Genomic DNA, 26778 nt, shown 5'->3' with positions numbered 1-26778 from the left:
ATTTGCTCCTGATGCAAATTCCAAAGTGCACAACACTATGCAATATGTTACCGATTAGTCATTACATATTTTATTTGAAGTGATTAGTTGGATCCTGCAACTGAGGTTACTTCATATTGGATCTCTTTTTTGGGAGCTGTTAAGTGGAACTTTATTGTTTAAAATTATTGTTCTCTGTTAACTTGTGTGTAAAATTAATAGTGGCTATTATTTCTGTTTGTCTGATTAAATAGGTGGATTTGTTCTTTACATGGCCTTCAAAGTTGTTTAAAAAAACAAAAGCAACTGCAGCCAATGAAGTAGTAGTAGTAGGAATAGAGGCATGCGATGCAAAAAAGCAAGTTTATGTAGCGTCAGGCACAAAAAAAAAAAAGAAACATAGATGGAAGTTTGTTCCAGCAATCAACTACCCACTGGCTAAAGGCAAATTTCCACACATCTGTTCTACAACTGTCTTTCCTCGATTTGAATTTATGCCTCTTGAGGTTCATAATCTGAGCAAGAGGAAGAATGCCATCAGAATTGAGCCTGCTCAATGCATTCAAGGCCTTATACACCTCAATCAGATCACCTCACAGGTGCCTAGTCCCCAGATGCTGCAACTTCTACAACTTAAGCCTTTCTTGGTAAGAGCACCCTTTTTTCCTCTCACCAATCTTGTTGCCCTTCTTTGTACTCGTTCTAGCAACTCTACATCCTTCCTAAAATCAGGCCTCCAGCTCTGTACGCAGTATTTAAGGTGTGGCCTGACCATCACCTTATACAAGGGGATAATCACCATCTTTTCCCTACTAGCAAAATGCCTGTATATCACTGACAACACCCTAACACTAAGTGTAGTACCGCACAGTTGGTACATTTCTCTGGGGTTCTACCCATATGCAGTACTTTGCATTTGTCAATGTTAATCTTCAGTTGCCACTTCTCTGCCCATCTTCCCAACTTTTCTAGATCCTGTTCCACACTTCCATTACTGTCATCAACAACCTTGTCAACCTTAGTATCATCTACAAACAAGGATATTAAGCCTGATATACCTTCATCAATATCATTGATAAATATACAAAACAAAATTGGGTAGAACCCCAGAGAAATGTACCAACTGTGCGGTACTACACTTAACGGTTCTTTCTTAAACCAGTGACTCCATTATTTTCCCTGGAACAGAAGTTAAATTAACAGGTCTGCAATTACTCGTGTCACCCTTCGATCACCCTTTGTGAATTTGGGATACATTTGAACATCTCTGTCATTGGGGACTTTCCTTGAGTCCAAGATTGCTATCATAATTATGGCTAAAGATTTGCTTACTTCCTTTCTAACACTCTAAGTGTAGTACTTTAATATAACTGGATAGATCCCATTCACCCTCTGGTGCCTTTGTTATGTTTAACTTCAACAATTTCTCCTCCACTTTGCTCTCAGTTAATACGAAATCATTAAGCTCTCTGTTACAGTTTAATAAGCTTCTGACCTCTACTTCCCTACCGAATTTCTCATGTGTGAATGTAGATGCAAAATACTCATTCAGTTTGTCAGCTATCTGAGCAGGATCCTCAACAGTCGAACCATCAATATCAAGTGGACCAATCTGATTCATCCCCTTCGTTTTACAGTTTATACAAATAAAGAAGTCTTTGCTGTTTTTCTTAGCATCCTTTACCAAAGATGTCTTGTAATCTGCCTTCACTTTCCTAATTTCCTTTGTGACTTGATTACAGATTAGCTTATAGCTGCCATTAGGCTTTTGAGTCGCCTGATAATTTATATGAATCCCATGCATTTTTCTTCTCTTGCCACGAGTCTCATTAGTTCATCTGACTTCCATTTTGGCCTAAACCTTGAACAGTATTTCTTAATTGTGGAAGCCTAGTAGCGTCCACGATTAATTTCTTGAATACTTCCCATTTAGAATTTGCTGTTGGTAACATCATCAGTCGGTCCCACTGTATAGAATTTAAAAACTGTCTGAGACTACTGTAGTCACCTTACAACCCCCCCCCTTTACTCCTGATGGTAGTTATATCTTTAAGTAAATCCCATATATAAATTAGTCTGTAACAAAGAAGGTTAGACAAGCTAAATCTGACAATGAGAAGTCTCTGACAAAGAATGCAAAGACTTCTGTGCTTATATTAACAGTAGAAGGAAGGGATTGAATCATATTGGGTCACTTGATGCCAATGGGTTAACTGTTGATAACATATCTTAGATTTCTGACAAATTGAATAGGAATTTTGCATCTACATTAGGCACATGGAATTGTTTAGGAGAGGGGATGCCAGAAGTTTATCAAAATCTAATGGGGAACTAATCGACTTTGTGATAACTGAAAGGAAAGTGAAAGAAGAATTGTTGCAGTTGAACATGAAAAGGGCAACTGAGATGAATGAAATTAGCATTAGTAGAGGCATTTGATGCAAGAAAGCAAGCTTATGCAGCTTCAGCCAAAAAATAAAAAAATAAAAAATAAAAAAAATAAAAAATAACCACTTCCACATCACCCCTCTGTTCGTTCGAAATACCTGCCCAGCTGAGCCTTAAACTTATTTAGGCTATCAACTTCCACGACAAGGGATGGAAGTTTATTCCACCAACCAACCACCCGCTGGCTAAAGGCAAATTTCCTCACGTCTATCCTACATCTGTCTTTCCTCAATTTGAATTTATGCCCTCTCAGGTGATTATTCTGAGCAAGAGGAAGAATCCCATCAGCATTGAGCATGCTCAAACCATTCAAGGCTTTATACACCTCTATCAGATCACTTCGCTGGTGCCTAGTCTCCAGACACTGTAATTTGCAAAACTTAAGCCTTTCTTCGTAAGAGCACCCCTTTGTTCCATTCACTAATCTTGTTGCCCTTCTCTGTACTCGTTCCAGCATCTCTACATCCTTCTTGAAATGAGGCCTCCAGACCTGTATACAGTACTCTAGGTGTGGTCTGCCCATTGCCTTATACAAGGGAATAATCACCTCCTTATCCCTGCTAGAAAAATTCCTATATATCATCGACAATACACCATGAGCTACTCTTGCAGCCCATCTGCACTGCTCAGAAAACTTCATATCTGCCTGCACAACCACCCCCAGGTCCCTTTCATTCTCTACCACTGTCAGTGTAGTACCAGAGAGTCGATACGTTGCTCTGGGGTTGCTGTATCCCATATGTAGTAATTTACATTTGTCAATGTTAAACTTCATTTGCCACCTCTCAGCCCATCTGCTCAACCTTTCCATATCCTGTTGCAGTAGCATAGTGTCAGCAGTGCCCTTGACAACCCTGCCAACCTTCGTATCGTCCGCAAACTTGGACATTAAGCTTGATATACCATCATCAATATCATTTATAAATACAGAAAACAATAATGGACCCAATGCTGAACCCTGAGGGACTCCACTAATAACATTAGTCCACGATGAGCAGTGTCCATTGATTACCACTCTCTGTCTTCTCCCCCTCAACCACCCCTTTATCCAGAGCAGCAATTTGCCTCCAATGCCACACTGCTCCAATTTGTGCAGCAGTCTTCCATGTGCAACAGTATCAAAAGCCTTTCTAAGATCCAAGTATATAATATCAAAGTTATTCCCTGCATCCAGTTCTTTTGTGACTGCATCATAGTAGTATCCAATCAAATTGGTCAGGCAAGACTTCCCCTTAACAAAACCATGCTGTGTCTGAGCTATGACTGAAGTCTTGTCTAGATGATTCTGCAGTGCTTCTTTAACCAGTGCCTCCATTAATTTTCCTGGAACAGAAGTTAAACTAAGAGGTCTATAATTATTTGTGTCGCCCTTTGATCCTCCTTTGTGAATTGGGGTCACATTTGCACGTCTCCAGTCCATGGGTGTTTCCCCTGAGTCCAAGGAAGTTCTCACAATTATGGCTAAGGGTTTGCTTACTTCCTGTGCTGCTTCCTTTAATATAACTGGATAGATCCCATCCACCCCAGGTGCCTTTCTTGTATTTATCTTCAACAATTTCTCCTCCATCTCAGTTATTACAAGATTCTCTAGCTTACTGCGAGAGTTAAATACACCTCTGGCATTCCCCTCGCTGAATAACTCCTCATGTGTGAATGTCAATGCAAAATATTCATTCAGTTTGTTAGCTACCTGAGCAGGATCATCAACAGTTGACCCATCGATATCAAGTGGACCAACCTGATTCATCACCTTCCTTCTAGAGTTTACATAAGTAAAGAACTCTTTGCTGTTTTTCTTTGCGTCCCTTGCCAAAGATTTCTCGTAATCTGCCTTCACCTGCCTAACCTCCTTTGTAACTTGGTTACAGATCAACTTGTATCTATCATAGGCTTCTGTGTCACGTGTTAATTTGTATGTAGCCCATGCATTTTTCTTCTCTGCCATATGTCTCATTAGTTCATCTGACATCCACTTAGGCCTAAACCTTGAACAATATTTCTTAGTTGGTATGTAAAGCCTAGTAGCTTCCAAGATAAGTTCTTTAAATGCTTCCCATTTTGAATTTGCTGTTGGTAACATCATCAGTTGGTCCCACTGTATAGAATTTAAATACTGTCTCAGTCCATTGTAGTCGCCTTTACGAAAGCAATAACCTTTCCCTTTACCCCTAATGGTAAATCCCACTTCAGCACACTGTGATCACTGCCACCTAGTGGTTCATTTACCTGCAGATTCTTAATGCATGAAGAATCACTACTGATAATCAAATCAAGAGTATTACTCCCTCTAGTTGCCTTCCGAACATGCTGATGTAGAAAACAATCATACAATAAATACACAAAAGCCTTGCTAGTGTGAGTGACCAGCCCCAAATTCCAGTCAATATCTGGGAAATTAAAATCCCCCATTATAAGACTCTCTGATTTACTGGCCCATTCTATTTCCCCGTACAGTTTCTTATTATACTCATCAGAGTCATTAGGCCTATAGCACACTCCTACTCTCAATTTTGATCTCCCAATGCTTATGTCACACCAAACTGACTCGACACTGCCCTGTCCAGCAATGTCGACTGGCTTCACTTCCTTGGATTTTATGTATTTCTTAACTAATAGCATAACCCCTCCTTCCTTCCTACCCTGTCTATCCTTTCTGTAGATATTGTACTCCCCAAATTCCAGTTCTGCATTCCTTATATCTGTATGACACCACATCTCTGAAATCCCCACAATATCTGCCTTTGATGTTTTGAGCAATACCTCAAATTCATCAAATTTATTTACTAAACTCCTAGCATTGGTGTACAAGCAAGTATACATGCACCTGTTCTTTTTCTTAGCTACCCTAACACAACCTATCTGTTTATTTGTACCCCAATGATTCCCAGCAGTCTCTGAACTATCCTGCATCTTATTTTCCAGGCTGCGGCTCATTCCAATAGAAGCAGTGTAAAATCACTTTCACCTCTGCCAGTGGCTACTGTTAATCTATTAGTCCTTGTATCCCCCCAATCTAGCAGTTTTCTGACCCACCTAACACTGCCTCGATAGCATCAGCAAACATTCTTGCACCCTTTCTATTTAAGTGTATCCCATCCCTGTAGAAGCAGTCTCTCCTGTTAACAAGTACAGACCAGGCTGAAAAAAATTCTACCCCTTGAGCCTTGCACAATCCTTCCAGGCCGAAATTGATCGACAGGGCTCTCATCATATACTCCCTCCTATCGTGTCTGGGCAGAATTGCAGCCACTTTCAAATTCAACCCTAATTCACGGCTTTTTTTCAACAGTGACCTGTACTTGTTAAGTAATTCCGCCGGTCTCCTACTCTTAATATCATTAGTGCCGTGAAGAAGGGCAAGCAAACCCTTAGCCATAATTATAAGAGAATCCTTGGATTCAGGGGAAGTCCCTAAGGACTGGAGATGTGGGAATGTAACCCAAATTTATAGAGGGTGATCAAAAGGGTGTAACATGATTAATTATAGACATAGAACAGATGTAGCTTAACATCTGCTCCAGAGAGAATAAAGGAGTCACTGGTTAAAGAAGTAATGCAGGACTATCTGGATGTGAATGAAATTATACTGCATTCCCAGCATGAATTTGTTAAGGGGCAGTCTTGTGTACCCAATCTGACAGGTTAATATGATGTAGTGACCAAGGAACTGGAAGCAAAAAATAATTTTGATGTTATATACTTGGATTTCAGGAAGACTTTGATTCTGTTGTACTTAAAATACTGCTGTATAAACTGGAGCAATGTGACATAAACGGAAAGTTACTGCTATGGATAAAGGGATGGCTAAGTGGAAGAACACAGAAAAGGGTTATTAATGGGCACTGCCCTTTGTGGACTATTGTTATCAGTGGATTCCCCCCAAGATTCAGTTTTCAATAAATATTGAAAACTGTTGTTTTCAATATTTATTAATGATATTGATGAAGGTATATCATTTAATATCAAAGTAAAATTTTGCAGATGATACCAAGGTTGGCAAAGGGTAGTTAACAACAGTTATAAAGTAAGCTACTGAAACAAGTTGTAGTAAAATTGTGTAATATTGTAGTAGTATGGATAGCAGTAGTCCCAGAAGAGGGACTACTGCTATCCATCAATTGTGCATTACTACACTCAGGGTAGTGGAAAATAAAAAAGGCCCGGGTCAATTGGGCAGTCTGTTATGAAATTCTCTGAGCAGTGCTGACATGTAGCCTGGACAACTCATGGGGTTTTGTTAATGATATACAGAAACTTTCCTAGCAGTGATAAGAGGTGATTATCCCTTTGTACATGGCCAGGCCACATCTTGAGTATTGTATACAGATCTGTAGGTTTCGCTTTAGTAAGGATGTAGATCTGTTGGAATGGGTGTAGATGTGGGCAACCAAACTGGTAAAGGGAAGAAAAAGGGTGCTCTTACATAGACAGGCTTCAGTTCTGCAATTTGCAGAACTAGGCATCTGCAGAGTGATCTTACTGAGGTGTTTTAGGCCCAAATGGATTGAGTAAGCTGAATATGAATGGCATTTTTCCTCTTGCTGAGATTACACATGAGGGACATAAATTTAAATTAAGAAAGGATGTAGTAGTAGTAGTAGTTGTGGCATGTGATGCAAGAAAGCAAGTGTATGAGCTTATGCAGCATCAGCAAAAAAAAAAAAAAAAAAATCACACCATTCCCTCCAAATGCCTGTCCAGTTCCTCCTTAAATTTATTTAACCTATCAACTTCCACAATGACAGATGAAAGTTTGTTCCAGCAATTAACCACCCTCTGGCTAAAGGCAAATTTCCGCACATCTATTCCACATCCATCTTTTCTTAATTTGAATTTATGCCCCCTTAGGTTCGTAATCTGAACAAGTGGAAGGATCCCGTCAGAATCCAGCGTGCTCAACCCATCCATGTTGCAGAATAGATGTGAGGAAGTTTCCCTTCAGCCAGCAGGTGGTTGAATGTTGGAACAGGCTTCCACCTGTTGTCGTGGAAGTGGACGGTTTGATTATATTCAAGAAAAAACCAGACAAATTCTTGGAAGGTATGGATGGGTGAAGTGTGTAAGTTTTTTTTTTTTTTGCTGATGCTATATAAGCTTGCTTTCTTGCATCATTTGCCACCACTATATTTGCACTACAGCTGAAATTCTGCTTAGCATCAATTGCAATCTCTAGAGGATGCTATAAAAGCTGTCTACTTAGTTCACAGTTTCATATGTTCTTTGATTATGTTGAAGTTTTTTTATTTGGTTTAGTATTTTCCACAAGAAAACAAACTAATTCTTTAGTTTGTAAAAATCAAATAACATGTTTGGCTGTGTTTATTAACACATAACAAGGTATAAAATTTAGCATAAAAAGTGTTTTACTATAAAATTTTACCTTAAAAGGTTGTTATATAGTATTGTATAAAGGACACTGTTTAGCAAATGAAATAGAATAGATCCACAGCCTGGGACATCAGGACTGAAAAGGAACAGGGATAGTCAGTACGTTGAAGTTCATAACATTCAATCAGTTCTTTATAATATGTCATCTGACACTGAAATGGAATTCTATCTAAGTGGTGAAGAATCTTATTCTTTTTCAAATGCATCCATTGATGTTAGAACAGTACAGACAACAGGTGCTGGAGTGACGAATCTTCAAAGATGAAATTCCTTACATTCACTAAAAAGCAGTGCTTACTTGTTCTAGTGTCTGAGAAGCATCCCAAGGCACACAGAAAGGACCCTCACAAATATAAGAACCAGCAGACATTTTAAAAGATAATACCTGCTCTAAAACCTCATCCAAATTTTACTCAGGCAGACAACCTGGTTCTATTCCACCTATCCTTTATACAAAGCATATTTCCTGTTGCCCCGACAACAATCACCAAGCACAGCTATCTCCTATGGAACAAGCACACTCTGCTGTGAAGGATCTTTTTGTGTTCTGTGTTGCATGAGTGTAGTCACCAATGTTGTGCTGGAAAATTGAGTGCTTGAAAGGTCCTCTATTCTTAATTTCTTTGAGGTCATCAACCATGCCCCTAACCCTTTCAAATAGCATTAGCATTAATAGAGGCATACGATGCAAGAAAGCAAGCTTATTCAGCATCAGCCAAAAAAAATCCCTCCCCATTCATCCCAAATGCCTGCCCAGCTCAGCCTTAAATTTATTTAGGTTACCAACTTCCCCAACAAAAGATGGAAGTCTGTTCCACCAATCAACTACCTGCTGGCAAATTTCTGCACATCTATTCTACAACTGTCTTTCCTCAATTTGAAACTGTGCCCCTCAGGTCAAATAAGACCATCAGAATGCTGATTTGGTGCTTATGATTCTCACACTACAACAAAACCACACAAAGGTGTGGTTTTGACCATACACCTCCTTGACCATACCATACCATGTTCCACAAAGGAGGGGGTTCAAAGTTCACAGGTGGAACAGCGAATATAACTATGATTTACAGAAGAACCACCATTGGTGAATCGTACCCAAGGGAAAATGTTTCTGCTACTTTGAGCTTTTTGCCTAGCTACTCTTGTTTCAGGCATGAGTCTAGTCTAAATTTAATTTAAAATTAACACAGGAATTAAGAGATAAGAATATATCAACATATACTACCAGATTTTGTTATGTATTACATGCTAATGCCACTGCCTTTCTAATTTCTTAGCTAAAAACAGATAAATCTATGCTATTTCATTTTCAGGACTGAAAAGTAGGAGAATAAAAGCAGAATTAGAAGCATAGTGGCAAAGAACTTGGGACAATTCCAAAATTATAACAATCCATTCCATTGTTGTGAAGATCACCACAATGGATATTAAATTCATAGTCTGGTTGGTATTCAGCTTACTCCTTATATTCATATGATGAGGATGAAATCAGTTGGCATGTGTTTAATTGTGTCTCCTTTATTAAGGAGACACTTTATTAAGAATGTTATTGGAATACTAACTCATATAATATGAATTTAAAAGATTTTGTTAGATCCTATAAAATTTAGACAGACAAAACGAATAAGGCAGAATCAGATAAGAAAAGAACAGCAGAGCCAGTACCTCTTTTGGGCTGGGATGGACAATTGCCCATCCCAGCCCAAAGAGATACTATAATACTCCATTTTCCATGCTTTTTTAGCTTATCAAGATGATTCAAGATTATTCTCTCTTTATATAATTTCTATTCTATTCGATTTTCAGATACCTTATTTATAAAATATGCACCCTGTGTAAGCACATATTGGAGAGGAGGATAAGAAAGTCACAGCAAGCACCATGTACTATCATAAGTGCTTTCCAAAATATTCTTACTGATTTAAATGGAGTGTAGTGTAGTGTAGTGAGTGTAATGCATACAATTATATTTATTTCAAAGTTATCAATTGGCATGAAGGTAATTTTAATGGATGGAGATTAGAATCACGTAAACAGATTCATCTTTGTTACTCGAGTTTGCTAGAAGTTTGTTTTAATGTTATCTTATTTTCCAAGAATGCATGTTCTGCCGAGAATCCACTTTTTCTGATATTAGCAATATTTTTACCAAATATTTTATAGCAACTAAAAGCTGTTACCTGTTCATTTATAAACTTGACCCTAATGACTCCTTTCAGAGCTTGAGATGGCAACATTGCCAACTGCTGATAACCATCCTGGAAAGAAAAATTCAGTCATAAATCTTGATCATTTAAAAAAAAAACTATTATTTAATAAACTGGTGCAATGATAAAAAGCAAAAATTCACTAATCAGCAAAATTTTACTAATGTTTTGTCACAATCAAATAAAAGGTTTTTGATTTAAATGTAAATAACTCAAAAACCTTTTATTTGATTATGGTAAAACTGTAGTAAAACAATCATTCTGTCTGTAATATTGGGCAAATTTATGATCTGAAATTACAGATGTAAAAGAAGAATAAATGTTTATTGTACTATATTGTGTACATGGTAACCACATTACATACATCATCCATATAATATCGGTGTAAATACACCATAGTTAACCCATATATTTGAGCTACGATTGTAGCGTAGAAGGCATCGTTTTAATTGTATCTCATAATGTGGTTGCCTTCACAACAAGATAGCTACTATTGAATTACTTCAAATAAATAACGCTTCTCTAGTAGAGAAGGCTACTGTTATTTATTTTCAGCGGTACCACCACACAGACGATCGTTTCGAAGCTGTTTGGCTTCGTCATCAGTGGGCAGGCAGGTACCCAGGTAATACAACAAGCCATCTCAGCTGTGAAGTTATATCCACATTATGAGAGATGCCAAAAGGGTGTGGTGGTAATGTATTTGGAAAATTAAATGCACTAGGCATAATCCTTATGGGTTTTGATAATTAACTATATAATATCGGTGTAAATACACCATAGTTAACCCATATATTTGAGCTACGGGTTATGCCTAGTGCATTTAATTTTGCATTTAATTTTCCAAATACATTACCACCACACCCTTTTGGCATCTCTCATAATGTGGATATAACTTCGCAACTGAGATGGCTTGTTGTATTACCTGGGTACCTGCCCGCCCACTGATGACGAAGCCAAACAGCTTCGAAACGATCGTCTGGGTGGTGGTACCGCTGAAAATAAATAACAGTAGCCTTCTCTACTAGAGAAGCGTTATTTATTTGAAGTAATTCAATAGTAGCTATCTTGTTGTGAAGGCAACCACATTATGAGATACAATTAAAACGATGCCATGCCTTCTACGCTACAATCATAGCTCAAATATATGGGTTAACTATGGTGTATTTACACCGATATTATATAGTTAATTATCAAAACCCATAAGGATTATGCCTAGTGCATTTAATTTTCCAAATACATCATCCATATACAGCAAAGATACAATATGTGCCCACCGCAGCCAGGAGCCCTGGGGCTTGAAAAGGTTATGGGGTAACATAAAAATGTGTAATCACAAATAGATTAGAATTAAAATGAGACAGGCATGTATTAAGTTGGTCTGTGTACAGTTTCGCATTTTCATGTGAAAGAGTTTGTCAGTGTGCATGCGAGGTGCTGTTCTGACCTCAGATAGCAGCTGGGGATATCAGTTTAAGAGTTGACATCAGGAGCCATAGAATAGAGGAGCAAGTTTTGACAGTGAACGCCTGTAATTGCGATCCAAAGCAAATTTCTGGAGGTCAAATCTGATCATTAGCAAGGCTTGTATTGTAGGAAGTACATGGTCGGGTAGAAATCGGTCACCGATCTCAACCTGTTTCACTGCAGCTGAAGAAGAAGAGGAGCGGCTTTAGGGAAGGAGGTGGTAAGTGACACTGGCATATGTTCCAGAAGTTGGGAAGTTGATCTTGAAAACCAGCATTTTGACTGTACTTGCAGTTCTCCTCATGCAGATTATTTGAGGCAGCTGTGGGATTTGAAGTAGTAGTAGTGACATGTAATGCAAGAAAGCAAGTTTATGAGCTTATGCAGCATCAGCCAAAAAAAAAAAAAAATCACACCTTTCCTCCAAATGCCTGTCCAGTTCCTCCTTAAATTTATTCAACCTATAAACTTCCACAATGACAGATAGAAGGTTGTTCCAGCAATTAACCACCCGCTGGCTAAAGGCAAATTTCTGCACATCTATTCCACTTCCGTCCTTTCTTAATTTGAATTTATGCCCCCTTAGATTCGTAATCTGAACAAGTGGAAGGATCCCATCAGAATTCAGCGTGCTCAGCCCATTCAAGGCCTTACACCACAATCAGATCACCGCGCAGGTGCCTAGTCTCCAGCCACTGCAATTTGCAGAACTTAAGCCTCTCTTGGTAAGAGGATCCCTTCATTTCCCTCACCAATCTTGTTGCCCTTCTCTGCACATGCTCAAGTAAATCTACATCCTTCCTATAATGAGGCCTCCAGACCTGTACGCAGTACTCAAGGCTTGGCCTGACAATTGCCTTATACAGAGGGATAATCACCTCCTTATGACCTGCACTGGCAGTCTGTCTGCATTGCTCAGAAAACTTCATATCTGCCTGCACAATTACTCCCAGGTCTTTTTCATTTTCTACCACCTTAAGTGTAGTACCACACAGTTGGTATGTTTCTCTGGGGTTACTTCTATCCATATGCAGTACTTTGCATTTGTCAAGGTTAAACTTCAGTTGCCACTTCTTAGCCCATCTGCCCAAATTATCTAGATCCTGTTGCAGTCACACACTGCCATTACTGTCATTAACAACCCTGCCAACTTTTGTATCATCTGCAAACTTTGACATTAAGCCTGATATACCTTCATCAATATCACTGATAAATATACAAAACAACAGTGGACCCAACACTGAACCCTGTGGGACTCCACTAATAACATTAGTCCACGAAGAGCAGCACCCATTGACCTCTGTCTTCTCCCACTTAACCATCCTTTTATCCATTGTAGCAACTTACCCTTAATACCATTCTGCTCCAATTTGTACAATAGTCTTTCATGCGCAACAGTGTCAAAAGCTTTCCTGAAATCCAAATATATGATATCAAAATTATTTTTTGCATCCCTTTGTAACCACATCACAATATCCTATCAAATTTGTCAGACAAGACTTTCCCTTAACAAACCCATGCTGTGTCTGAATTATTGCTGCAGTCTTGTCTAGATGATCCTAGACAAGTTGATCGGCCATGCAGGTGGTCCTCTGTTGGGAGGGAAGGCAATGTTTGCGAGTTGCCCACTTCACTGTCTAGTATTCACTGGTGAGGATAGGTTTCATGAGAGACAGTGCCGCAGAGGCCCACAGTTCGGAGGCATAGAGAACAGTGGAGTACACAACGGTTTGCAGGTATCTTATTGTAGTTTTCAAATCCATCATATGAAGGAGGTGATGGTGAGCAATCCAGTGCATTCGGTTTATCTTGCATAGAACAGATTTTGATGTGACAGTTGAATCTAAGCTTTGGGTTGAAAGTTACACCGATATTTGTGCTTAGTCACACTTGGTTTGTTTGTTTGTTATTTGGTTTTTAGGAGCATTAGCAACTAAGGCCATATTGCTCCGGGATATGCGGTGGTCATTCCTTGACCTTTCCGCATCCTCCATATTTGGTGGTGACGGGCTTGAACCCCGGTCTAATCAAGAAGCGTGTGCTACGCACTGCTGCTCCTTCCCACCTGGCTACGGAGGCGCCTAGTCACACTTGGAATAACTGCGCCCTGCAGTGAGGGTTGTATGAGTGTGGGAGACTGCTTCAGAGAGAAAACCATAATTATGGATTTTTGAGGGTTCAGTTTAAAACTAAAATGGTTAAGATAGAGAAAGCTATGATCTTGTTACTGATTTCCATTATGATCACTCCTCTGTCGGCTGATGGTGGTATTTCCGTTAAGAAATTTATATTGTCAGTGTAGGTAATTACATAATCTCTGTTATGCACAAACAGAATAAGGAGAGTGGTGAATAGTAGCCTCGATAAAATGTCACCTTGCGACACGCCTGCAAGGATGGATCGGGTATAGGAGGTGCTGCGACCAGTAAGGTACACTGTTCTATTCTGGAGGAGTGAATTCAGAAAAGCGAAAATGTCACCTTTTATCCAGAAGAAACTAGTTGGCAGATTCAGAAGGGCTGTAATATTTAGGCTATCAAAAGCAGCTTTGATATTGGCATAAACAACTGCCATTTCTGCTCTGGACTCAAATGCATTTAGAATTGCCAGAAGGTTGGAGACAGTTGATCTGTCGAGGAGAACATTATGGAGTTGCTTTGGTGGTTGTGGAAGAATACGTGTGGTAGGATGGCTGTTTCCAGTAGCTTTAGGAGCGTGGATATCAGTCTATAGTGCTTCAGCTGGTTTGATATTTGAACTTTTGGCAATGGGACAACAGCACATTTGCTCCATGGCACAGGAAACTATGAGAGAGGATGGAGTTGAACAAGTAGAGCAGAGGATCAAGAATATATGGACTGATGCAATTTACAATGAAATGCAGGACTTTATCCAAGCCAGCAATGCATGACAGATGCAGCAAGTTGATGGCTTGAAGGAACTGCTAACGATTTTTTTTTTTTTTTTTTTTTTAATGTGAACCCCACACACGAGAGGTATTAGAACCTATAGTACTTAGTACCGTGCTTGGGTTGGAGGTTGAGAAGACGAAAGAAGATATTTGTTGACATTGGACTTGAACTTCTGTAGATTGTAATTTTCAGGAAATACGTATGAAGGAAGGTTGTTCCCGAAAACGGCAGTTGAATGAATAAATGAGGAAGATGAAAAGTTGGTTCTGTGGGTTTGAAGTTGGACAGTAAATGGATGTTGGCTGGTGGCGGCACGTGTTCGGACTGTTTTGAAAGAGAGAGCATGAATTATAGAAGCCAATTCAGAAGAACAGTGCCCATGGAAGTATCTGTAAAAGAGGCATGCTGCAGAAACAGTCCGTCTATGAGAAAGCGAGTGGAGAGACTCTGTTAGAGATGAGTCATTAATTAACCTAACTGCCCTCTTCTGAATGGAATCAAGAAGCCTGAGAGAGGTTTTGGGGGCACCACCCCAAATGTGGGAACAATATTCCATGGCAGGGCGGATTTGCGATTTATACAGAGTGAGCATCTGTTTGGAAGAAAAGTAACGCCGAGAGCGTAAGAGAAAACCAAGTTTTTTAGATGCAGAGGAAGCAATATTTGTAATGTGCTTGTGCCAAGAGAGATTAGAAGTCAGGGTAATCCCCAAAAGAGATATATCCTTTTGCCTAGAAATTGGAGTGTCACTAAAGATAAGCATAGGAGCAGAAGAATCCTTTTTGCGAGATATAAGACAAGACTGAGTTTTAGAAGGGTTGAAGTCAACTAAGTTGTCTTTGCCCCACTGGAGAATTACCTGAAGATCGGCATTTAAGGAATTGGTAGCGGATGTTCGAGAAATTGAAGCTGATTGAGCAGGACAAGATTTCTCAAAATGGAAAGTTGAATGCAATGTGCTATCATCGGCAAAACTATGGATAGGATTTCCAGTCAATGGAAGAAGGTCATTGATATACAAGAGGAAAAGAGTGGGGGAAAGAACTGAACCTTGGGGGACACCGGCATTAGTGGAGAAGTTAGAAGACAGAGAGCCATCTACCATCACCCTCAGTGAGCGATCAGAGAGAAAACTGGATAACCAATTACTAAAAACAGTTGGCAAACCATAAGATGGAAGCTTGTTTAGAAGACCTTTATGCCAAACACGATCAAAAGCCTTTGAGATGTCAAGAGCAACTACTTGTGTTTCACCGAACCTTTCCATTGAAGTAGTCCATAAATGGGTAACGTAAGCCAGAATATCACCAGTGGATCGACACTGACGGAATCCATACTGGTGATCGTTGATCAGATGGAAGGTTTCTAGGTAGTTTAAGAGTTGGCGGTTAATTGATTTCTCCATTACTTTAGAAAGAGTAGAAGTAATTGCAATGGGACGATAACTGGGTGGGAGGGATTTGTTACCCTTTTTAGGAACTGGCTGGATATGAGCAAATTTCCAAGCAGAAGGAAAAACACCTTTGGAATAAGAAAGTGAAAAAAGGCGGCAAAGAATAGGAGAAAGTTCAGGAGCACAGATTTTGAGAACAAGTGGAGAAATACCATCAGGACCTGGAGCTTTCTTAGCATCAAGATTCATCAAAATCCTTCTGATATCCTTTTGACGGAAGACCACAGGAGGCATTGAATGGACCGTGTTGGGAATGGTGGGAGGTGTTTTACCAAGTTCATTAATACATGAGCTGGAAGAAAAATGGGATGCTAGCAGGTCAGCTTTATCCTTGGCTGAAGTGACAACAGAACCATCTGGTTTGGACAGAGGTGGAAGCAGAGATGGGCAAAAGTTGCGGCCAATAGCTTTGGCAAGAGACCAGAATGCTCGGCTACCATTAGGGCAAGAAGCAAGTTTTCTACTCTTAGCCTGTTCAAACTCTAGTTTGGACTGATTAATAACTGCTTTACAATTGTTGCGAGCTGTGGTGTAGGCAGAAAATGAAACTGAAGAATTAGAAACAAGCCAATTACGATATGCAACATTCTTCTCTTGAACAGCCTTAGCACATTTATTGGAAAACCAAGGTTTAGATAAAGGACGAGATTTTAAAGTGGAGTGTGGGATAAAGGATTCCATTCCTGCAAGAATAATTTCACTGACACGATCTGAGCAAACGTTGACATCAGGAGTTTTGAAACAGTAATCCGACCAAGGAAAAGAAGAAAAGAAGTCTCGCAGGTCATCCCATTTTGCATTCTTGTAATGCCAAACAACACGAGGTTGGGAATAGCCACGAGATAAAGGTTCCATTGGAGAAGAGACAATCACCAAGTTGTGATCTGAAGTGCCTAAAGGACCTCTCACTTCGACCGTGTACTTAGAAAGGTTGTTTGTGAGAAAAAGATCAAGCGTACTGGCTGTATGATTCGGATTGTCCGGTATTCTTGTAGGTAAATGAACAATCTGTGCTAGGTCATTAGTAATTGCAAAAGCCTCAGCATCTCGACCTGCTGGGTCGGTGTGAATAGAAAACGGAAGACAGCTGGAGTTGTGAACATTAAAATCACCAAGGAAAATTACCTCACCGTTAGGAAAGTTGGACTGAAGAAAGTCACGTTGCAACGAGAGGAAGTCAAAGAAGTCCAAGTGATTACTGGAGTTGGGAGAACGGTAGAGACAACAGATGAATTTGACACAATGAGGTAGAGAGATTTTAAGCCAGAGAAGATCAAAGAGAGGAGATTCCAAATTGCCAAGTCTCTGACAGGGAATATCAGAATGGACATATGCACAAGTACCACTTGAGGCGAAAGGAATCATACAGCGAATAATTTGGGCATCTGAGATGAGCAGTAGTTGAATCAACCGATAACTGAGATTCTGTCAGAAAAAGTACATGTGGTTTGGCAGACTGCAAGTGGAAATGGACATCGTTGAGATTAGAATTGAGACCACGTATATTTGTGAAATGAATTAGGAAGTCCTTGGGAGGTTTAGATCTTTTCGCAGATAAGCTTGTTCTATTAGTTTGACAATTCATGGTGTATTCAATAGTAAGAAAAAGTGGGTGGGACATGCTGTATGAAGTAATGAAATTTTTGGATATGGCGTACATGTGGTAAGAATATACCCAGATCCTTGACATAACGTGGCCTCAACAATGCTCCCCGCATACACACTACTCGGACTCCCTCCAGTCACTATCTGGCAGAGTAGAGGTAGCAAGATTATACACTAGCTGATCCGGAAGCCTCCTAGAGAGTTACCAATAGGTTCGGTCCGGTGTACTAACTAGCGGGCGGCCTGCGAAAACCGTTTTAGAGCTGTACCCTCGAAATGTAAGGAATATTGGATCTCGCCACGATGTTCATCATAACCTCAAAAGTCATCAATCATACTGCATGATGGAAGAGATAGGGAAGGGTTGACCGGAACTTAGCTCTAGAGACTAAACATGGGTTCCACCACTTCAAGCCTCCAATAAGCAAAGTGGTGGTAATTCACCGGTTGATGAGAGTCATCTACCACCTAGTACTGCCTGGTAACATAGAGGGGTGGCATTCCTACATGTGGTGTGGGCGCCACACCTCGACCCCTGCTTACGTTGGTTCACACCTTGGTGGTCACCCACCATGTGCTTGTGCATGGAGGTTATACCCAGGATTACTAACAGTCCCACCATCGTGAAGGTGCAAGCAGAGGATTTGGCTGTCACAGACCGTCCAGACTTCGCCGAAATTGGGTCCACTTGACTTGAGTGTCACCCGAATATCAGTTCCATCAGCGTTTTAGACTCCCAGGTAGCAAGTACAGCTTGTCTGGCATATCTGAGAGAATGTCTGTGACAACCTCAAGGAAACGATTGATTTGGATGGAAAAGAGCTCATCAGCTGGACCAGAAATGGAGTCTGGTTGGTAACCTTAGTTGTGTAGTGTTGTTCTGAAAGCTTGCTACATAGCTGATCCATTCAACTGGATTGAAGAACCAGACTGTTTCTATTGTTTATGGAGGGACTGTTTGCACTTGAAACTGTAATTTAGCTCCGGAGACAACCAAGCATTAGTTCTAGTATAAATAGAGAGCTGTTTAGCTGCTGACAACATTGTAACAGTGTGCAACAACAAGTCAATATGTCCAGGGCCAGTTCTGGGTCACCTGATTCATAAACTCCACAGAAAATGAATCTTGGTTCTTCAAGACATCTATTTGGTTGTAGGAAGGTGGGAGAGATGATGACCTTCCTTTTCACCTTATTGGAGACATGAAAGTTGGACACTGGAACTACAATAGGGCAATGACAGGTTCATGATCAGATTCAAATGAGTTTCAGGTTTAATGTCAATGGTACAGGAACCAGATGATAATATGAGGTCAGGGCAATGAAGACCTCTAGCTGGGCCTTCATTTATGATCCTGAGGCCACTAGGCATGATATTAGTCCTAAGTGACTCATGGAGAATTTGGAGGCTTGGTGATACGTTAAAATCTCCACAGATGAGGTGGATGGCAGATATGTGGAGTATATTTTATTAGCCAGGATGCAATTTCGTTAATTGTCTGAGTATCAAGCAAGAGTTTATTTTGATCGTAAAAATCAATGCTTCAAACAGATTGGAATTGCTGGAGACTGCATGTAGGAACTCAAGTCTGCTGGCATTTATGATAACAGCAAACCCCCACCACAGTTGTGAGATCAGGAGGTGAAGAATGATTTGTAACCAGCTGCTTGTGCAGAGGCAACTGATTCTTGTTGTGGTTCCAACCAGGTTTCAGACAAGCAGATGACATCAGCCATTTGGAAGAGGGGCATCTGCTCAAGTGCCTCAATCTTATTCCAAATACTGCAAATGTTTTGATAAAAAACTTGAGTGTAAGGTGATAAGGAGCCTTCAAAAGTGCTGATTTATAGACAGGATTTTTTTTTGCTCGTTGGCTTTCTAGCATGGTTGGTTTCAGCCAAGGGTGGATTTCATTGGAGATGTGACATTTCAGTGGCTGATCACAGGTTTCGTCATCAGGGTATGTATAAAGCTCATCATTAGGTGCCACTGGTTCCCGGGGTAGGGGTATCTGTGAATTGGGATGCCTGTCATGGAGTCATGCTTGGAAGTTTTATTGGTGGGATAGTTGAGTAGCCATGGCTGGACACGGGGTGACCTTGGACTTAGATTCATAATATCGCCTGAGTAGTTATCCAGATGGCCAAAGAGCAGTCACTAATATGGAGTTGAAATGTTGTGCTTCTCACTCAACTTTGAATGATGTATGGAGGGGTGTTTTCTTAAGTAGTGTGACAGAAACATTAAGGTGAAGCTTTTGCATTATGATACAATATCATTTGGAATTATATTTGGAGCTAATCAGGATACAAATAGGCTTTGTCCAAGACAGAGTTGATGGATGCATTGCCAACAAATTTAGAATGGGTACATTGGCCACCTCTAAGGTGGCCAATGTACCCATTCTAAATCTTCTCTTTGGTAACTCTGGGCCACAGATGGGGGAGATGCGGCTAGAACCTCCACCCAGGATTGTTGCAATGTTAGCAGAGAGGAACCGCATTTGTGGATGTCAGGATTCTTCAGTGTTGTAAATTGACACACCTGGCTTGAATACGTGTAATACACAGTGCTGCACTTGGGGTTAGGTTTCCATTGCAATTTGGAAGAGGATTTCTGTGACTTATGGAGTGGGACACTAGGTAGCATATGTGGGTTAGCTGATTCTTCCATAGGATTGACAGGGATTCTGTTCTTCCCCTGGTGGGGAAGTTCTTTGGCTATATGGGTCTCAAGGCTATTTTGTGTTTGGCGTGCAATGTGGTACTGCTGTAGGATGGGTTATTGTGTGCTGATTAGTAGTGCAGGTCTGTGTCATGGCACATTTAACAACTTGACCACAATCATTACATCTACACAAACTTAGGTCTTGAAGGCTTCCAGCCATGAAGAATACGAAGCATGTGATGTTTGACATCTTTGAGGATTGGCATTATTATGTGGTCAAGTGATTTACGGTTATTTAACAGGCTAGGACACAGAGATTCAGCAAATGAAAAACCAGTCTGTGTAGACACATTAATAAGCATGATAGAGGATGGAGAATTCCTTCTTTGGGACTCTGCATGCATTGTTGGCTGTACATGCAGGATATTGACGAAGTCTTCTGTTTGAGTTGCTATAGTGGTAACACTGTGATGGAGGGATGTGTCATTCACTTCCTCTAGGTTAGAGACACTAGAGCCTTCATTGTCAACCACACAGATTGTGGTGGTACTGATATTACAGTGTAAACTGGGCAGTTCCACAGATCTGGCACTTACATAGGAGACAGTCAGTTGGAAGAATTGTATCAGCAGCTGAGGAGATGGAGGTTATAGATGTATCATTATCAGCTATGCTTGGGACTATGATTGCTTCACCATGTTGTTTGTCTGTGCAGCTGGTTGACTGCTCACAGGACCTCTATTTTTTTTTTTTGGCTGGTTTTTCCTGCAAGGAAGTCCCGTGAAATTCTTGAGGTGCAGGGCATTTCGTTTCTGTAGGGATTTTGGGCCTGAACATGATTAGCAAAGAAGGGCAGAACACAATTTGCATGAAACTGCTTCACTGACTTGCCTATTGCAGCGGCTGCAAACGACGGTAGTCATCTTTAGTTGATCATTGGTTTTATGGGATGTCATTGCAGTAGGACAATATGACGGCAGGCAACAGGAATGACTTTTACTGGTCACCAGGGAGGAACCAGAGGCAAAGCAGAACACTTTCTAACAATTGTTGTAAATTGATTAGGCAAATAATCAAGCAAGCTGTTTGTAGCAGGACAGCTCACTAGGTTGTTTCAGGTGCATTCTTGAACAGAGGAATGCAGGAGTGCACTGCCTAACCTCTGCTGGAGGCAATAATGTAGGATGGATCGTCCTACACTAGAAAGGATAGATTTCTCATTGGCTGGTCCAGCAGGAATTGACAGTAGCCAACTGCGTTTGTTCTATAGTCAGGCTACAGAGGTACTGTATCACATTGATACAGTCATAAAATTATATATAATAAAACATTACCTGAGCAAAATGCAGGAGATTTGCTACCATTACCAGACAGAACATCACTAGACAAATTCTTTAGTACATTATTTGCGAAAATCAAATCAGTATAACTCATTAATTATTAACTTTAATCAGAGCTCACTCGCAGGCTGCCACACACTATACACACACAAGTGCACCAGGCCACACACCAGACTTATGTAAACAAGTGTCTATTGGCTTTTAACAACACGAAAATGGCTTTCTTGAAAATTCATGGAAACATTCCCAACAAAGTTTATCTCCATGGTTAATAAGATCAATTTCTAACACTGAGAAAGTGATCAGTGCTATGCTAGTGACATCAATTTCTATTCTTGCTTAAGAAATGAAACGAAACAAGATCAGTGGAATTTCCGGAAAAGGGAGCATGGCTGACAATCCTAATGATAAAGCATCCCAGATGTACTATTGGACTGAAGCACTGGTACACTAGGAGAGTCCTGTAAAAATGTGTATTATTATTTTCATTAAAAGAAAATCTGTAATGTAAAGATCTCCTTTTGTTATACTTGACAGCTGAAGGAGTTCTTTCTGGGAAGGAATTCTTGGGCTGCAGAGAGATCATTTTTAATTTCTTTCTCTCTTTTTTTTTTTTTTTTTTATGAAACTCTAACACAAAAGGTATTAACAACTTATAGTATTTAGCACCGCAGATGTGTAGACAGAAGATACTTGCTAACATTAGACTTGAATTTCTGTAGATTGTAGTTTTCAGGATATACATGTGAAGAAAAATTTTCCATAAATTAGACATTGAAATGATAAAAAAGGAAGAAGAAAACTTGTTTCTGTGATTTTAAAGTTAGATAGTAAACAGATACTGACTGGTTACAGCAATTGCTCGGACATGTTTGGAAGAGAGAGTGGGGGAATTACAGATGCCAACTTAAATTGTAAGAAAATGATTCTCACCATCAGTGGTTTTCATCCAAGCAGATTAAAACCCTTTCATGCACATATGCATTAATATACTGAGACAAAAGGTGTATTAGTCTTAAGAAGCATCTGTTAGTACAGTGATGTTCAGTTTGTACAGTTCACTTTAATATTCCATCCTTTGTGGTTTTTAATCTCATCAAGATGAACTAAAAAAGTAATAGTAAAGAATGCTAACACAGTACTTCCTTTGCTGCCATCTTTAATATAATTGGATAGATCCATCCACCCCACGTACATTTTTTATGTTAAATTTCAATAATTTCTCTTCCACTTTCCTCTCAGTTAAAACAAAATTATTTAGCTCCCTGTTAATCATCCCAGAAAGATTTTGATGAACTTCTAACATTCCTTTCCAGTTTGGCAGCAACAAAGAAAGATCATCAACAGGAAAACCACTGACATGAAGCGGATCAATGTGATTCAACCTCTTCTTCCTACTATTAATATAAGTAAAGAATTTTCTTGGTATTCTTTACCAGAGGTCTTGTTATCTGCCTAGGCTTACCTCACCTTCTTTGTGACTTGATTACAGACTAGAACCATAGGCTTCTGTATCACCTGATAATTTATATAAATCCCATGAATTTTTCTTTTCTGCCAGAAATCTCATCAAATCGTCTGACAACCATTTAGGTCAGAGCATGGAACATTATTTCTTAGTTGCTATGAAAAGCAGAGCACTTCTATGATTCCCTGAATGCTTCCCATTTAGAATTTGCTGTTGGTAACAACATCAGATGGTCCCACTTATAGAATTTAAAAACTGTCTGAGACCACTGTAGTAACCCTTACAAAAGCCCTTCCATTTACCCTTGACAGTAGTTATGTCTTTAAGAAAATCCCACATCAGTACACTGTGATCACTGCCACCCAGCGATGCTTTTACCTTCATATTTTTAATGCATGAAGAATTGCTGCTGATAATCAGATTAAGAGTAATGCATTGCCTTGTTGCTTCTCTTAAATGTGGTTTAAAAAGCAGTCATCCAATAATCCACAAAAAGCCTTGATAGGGACCAACCTACAAGTTCCAGTCAATATCTGTAAAATTAAAATCTCCCATTATAAGGCATTCTGATTTACTGACTCACTTTATTTCTCTTTATAGCTGGCTGAAAAAAAGCCGTGAATTAGGGTTGAATTTGAAAGTGTCTGCAATTCTGCCCAGACACGATAGAAGGGAGTATATGATGAGAGCCCTGTCGATCAATTCGGCCCTGGAAAGATTGTGCAAGGTTCAAGGGGTAGAATTTTTTTTCAGCCTGGTCTGTACTTGTTAACAGGAGAGCATGCTTCTACAGGGATGGGATACACTTAAATAGAAAGGGTGCAAGAATGTTTGCTGATGCTATCAAGGCAGTGATAGGTGGGTCGGAAAACTGCTAGATTGGGGGAATACATGGACTAATAGATTAACAGTAGCCACTGGCAGAGGTGAAAGTGATTCTTGCACTGCTTCTATTGGAATTAGCCACAGCCTGGAAAATAAGATGCAGGATATTTCAGAGAGAATCATTGGGGTACAAGTAAACACATGGGTTGTGTTAGGGTAGCTAAGAAAAAGTACAGGTGCATGTATACTTGCGTGTACACCAATGCTAGGAGTTTAGTAAATAAATTTGATGAATTTGAGGTATTGCTCAAAACATCAAAGGCAGATATTGTGGGGATTTCAGAGACGTGGTGTCACACAGATATAAGGAATGCAGAACTGGTTGGCAAATACAATGTCTACAGAAGGGATAGACAGGATAAGAAGGGAGGAGGGGTTATGCTATTAGTTAAGAAATACATAAAATCCAAGGAAGTGAAGCCAGTTGACATTGCTGGACAGTGCAGTGTCGAGTCAGTTTGGTGTGACATAAGCATTGGGAGATCAAAATTGAGAGTAGGAGTGTGCTATAGGCCTAATGAAACTGATGAGTATAATAAGAAATTGTACAGGGAAATAGAGTGGGCCAGTAAATCAAAGAGTCTTATAATGGGGGATTTTAATTTCCCAGATATTGACTGGAATTTGGGGGCTGGTCACTCACACACTAGCAAGGCTTTTGTGGATTTATTGGATGATTGTTTTCTACATCAGCATGTTCGGGAGGCAACTAGAGGGAGTAATACTCTTGATTTGATTATCAGTAGTGATTCTTCATGCATTAAGAATCCGCAGGTAAATGAACCACTAGGTGGCAGTGATCACGGTGTGCTGAAGTGGGATTTACTTAAAGAGGTAACTACCATTATGGGTAAAGGGAATGGTTATTGCTTTCGTAAAGGCGACTACGATGGACTGAGACAGTATTTAAATTATATACAGTGGGACCAACTGATGATGTTACCAACAGCAAATTCAAAATGGGAAGCATTCAAAGAACTTATCTTGGAAGCTACTAGGCTTTACATACCAACTAAGAAATATTGTTCAGGGTTTAGGCCTAAGTGGATGTCAGATGAACTAATGAGACATATGGCAGAGAAGAAAAATGCATGGGATACATACAAATTAACACGTGACACAGAAGCCTAGGAGATTAGGCAGGCGAAGGCAGATTACGAGAAATCTTTTGCAAGGGATGCAAAGAAAAACAGCAAAGAGTTCTTTACTTATGTAAACTCTAGAAGGAAGGTGATGAATCAGATTGGTCCTTTTGATATCGATGGGTCAACTGTTGATGATCCTGCTCAGGTAGCTAACAAACTAAATGAATATTTTGCATCGATATTCACACATGAGGAGTTATTCAGCGAGGGGAATGCCAGAGGTGTATTCAACTCTGGCAGTAAGCTAGAGAACCTTGTAATAACTGAGAGTAAAGTGGAGGAGAAATTGTTGAAGATAAATACAAGAAAGGCACCTGGGGTGGATGGGATCTATCCAGTTATATTAAAGGAGGCAGCAAAGGAAGTAAGCAAACCCTTAGCCATAATTATGAGAGCTTCCTTGGACTCAGGGGAAGTACCCATGGACTGGAGATGTGCAAATGTGACCCTAATTCACAAAGGAGGATCAAAGGGCGACACAAGTAATTATACACCTGTTAGTTTAACTTCTGTTCCAGGAAAATTAATGGAGGCACTGGTTAAAGAAGCACTGCAGGATCATCTAGACAAGACTTCAGTTATAGCTCAGACACAGCATGGTTTTGTTAAGGGGAAGTCTTGCCTGACCAATTTGATTGGATACTATGATGCTGTCACAAAAGAACTGGATGCAGGGAATAACTTTGATATTATATACTTGGATCTTAGAAAGGCTTTTGATACTGTTGCACATGGAAGTAAAGTAAAAAAAAGTAAAGTGCAGCCTTTATCAACCCACTGCAGGATGGAAGCCTCCTCAACAATTCATGTTGAGGGAAATGGACAATAATTTGCCACGTTTGTACAGTGCGGGTTGGCAGATCGACTGTATTCAGCAGTCAGGGGCTTGAACCCCGGTCTACTCAAAGAGTGTGTGTTACTGCACTCCCGCTACTGACCACTTGGCTACGGAGGCCCTTTTACTCACGGAAGACTGCTGCACAAATTGGAGCAGTGTGGCACTGGAGGCAAATTGCTGCTATGGATAAAGGGGTGGTTGAGGGGGAGAAGACAGAGAGTGGTAATCAACGGACACTGCTCATCATGGACTAATGTTATTAGTGGAGTCCCTCAGGATTCAGTATTGGGTCCATTGTTGTTTTCTGTATTTATAAATGATATTGATGATGGTATATCAAGCTTAATGTCCAAGTTTGAAGATGATACGAAGGTTGGCAGGGTTGTCAAGGACACTACTGACACTATGCTACTGCAACAGGATCTGGGTTGAGCAGATGGGCTGAGAGGTGGCAAATGAAGTTTAACATTGACAAATGTAAAGTACTACATATGGGAAACAGCAACCCCAGAGCAACATATCAACTCTGTGGTACTACACTGACAGTGGTAGAGAATGAAAGGGACCTGGGGGTGGTTGTGCAGGCAGATATGAAGTTTTCTGAGCAGTGCAGATGGGCTGCAAGAGTAGCTCATGGTGTATTGTCGATGATATATAGGAATTTTTCTAGCAGGGATAAGGAGGTGATTATTCCCTTGTATAAGGCAATGGTCAGACCACACCTAGAGTACTGTATACAGGTCTGGAGGCCTCATTTCAAGAAGGATGTAGAGATGCTGGAACGAGTACAGAGAAGGGCAACAAGATTAGTGAATGGAACAAAGGGGTGCTCTTACGAAGAAAGGCTTAAGTTTTGCAAATTACAGTGTCTGGAGACTAGGCACCAGCAAGGTGATCTGATAGAGGTGTATAAAGCCTTGAATGGTTTGAGCATGCTCAATGCTGATGGGATTCTTCCTCTTGCTCAGAATAATCA

At 40.1% G+C, this 26778-nt stretch overlaps 1 protein-coding gene across 3 annotated transcripts in view; it reads right to left on the bottom strand.

The window, feature by feature from the left end:
* Nucleotides 1-26778, bottom strand: part of LOC150076551 (ubiquitin-protein ligase E3B) — a 711739-nt gene that overhangs the window by 100013 nt on the left and 584948 nt on the right. For all 3 annotated transcript variants that reach the window (XM_090387665.1, XM_090387666.1, XM_090387667.1), the window contains one exon: nucleotides 9996-10073. In XM_090387665.1, coding sequence (XP_090243791.1) covers nucleotides 9996-10073 — 78 coding nt within the window. The remainder of the gene's footprint in view (nucleotides 1-9995; nucleotides 10074-26778) is intronic.

The sequence above is a fragment of the Mastigoproctus giganteus genome, chromosome 13 (assembly GCF_048544385.1).
Source record: "Mastigoproctus giganteus isolate SK-2022 chromosome 13, ASM4854438v1, whole genome shotgun sequence".
Lineage (NCBI taxonomy): Eukaryota > Metazoa > Arthropoda > Arachnida > Uropygi > Thelyphonidae > Mastigoproctus > Mastigoproctus giganteus.
This window is presented reverse-complemented; position numbering and strand designations above follow the sequence as displayed.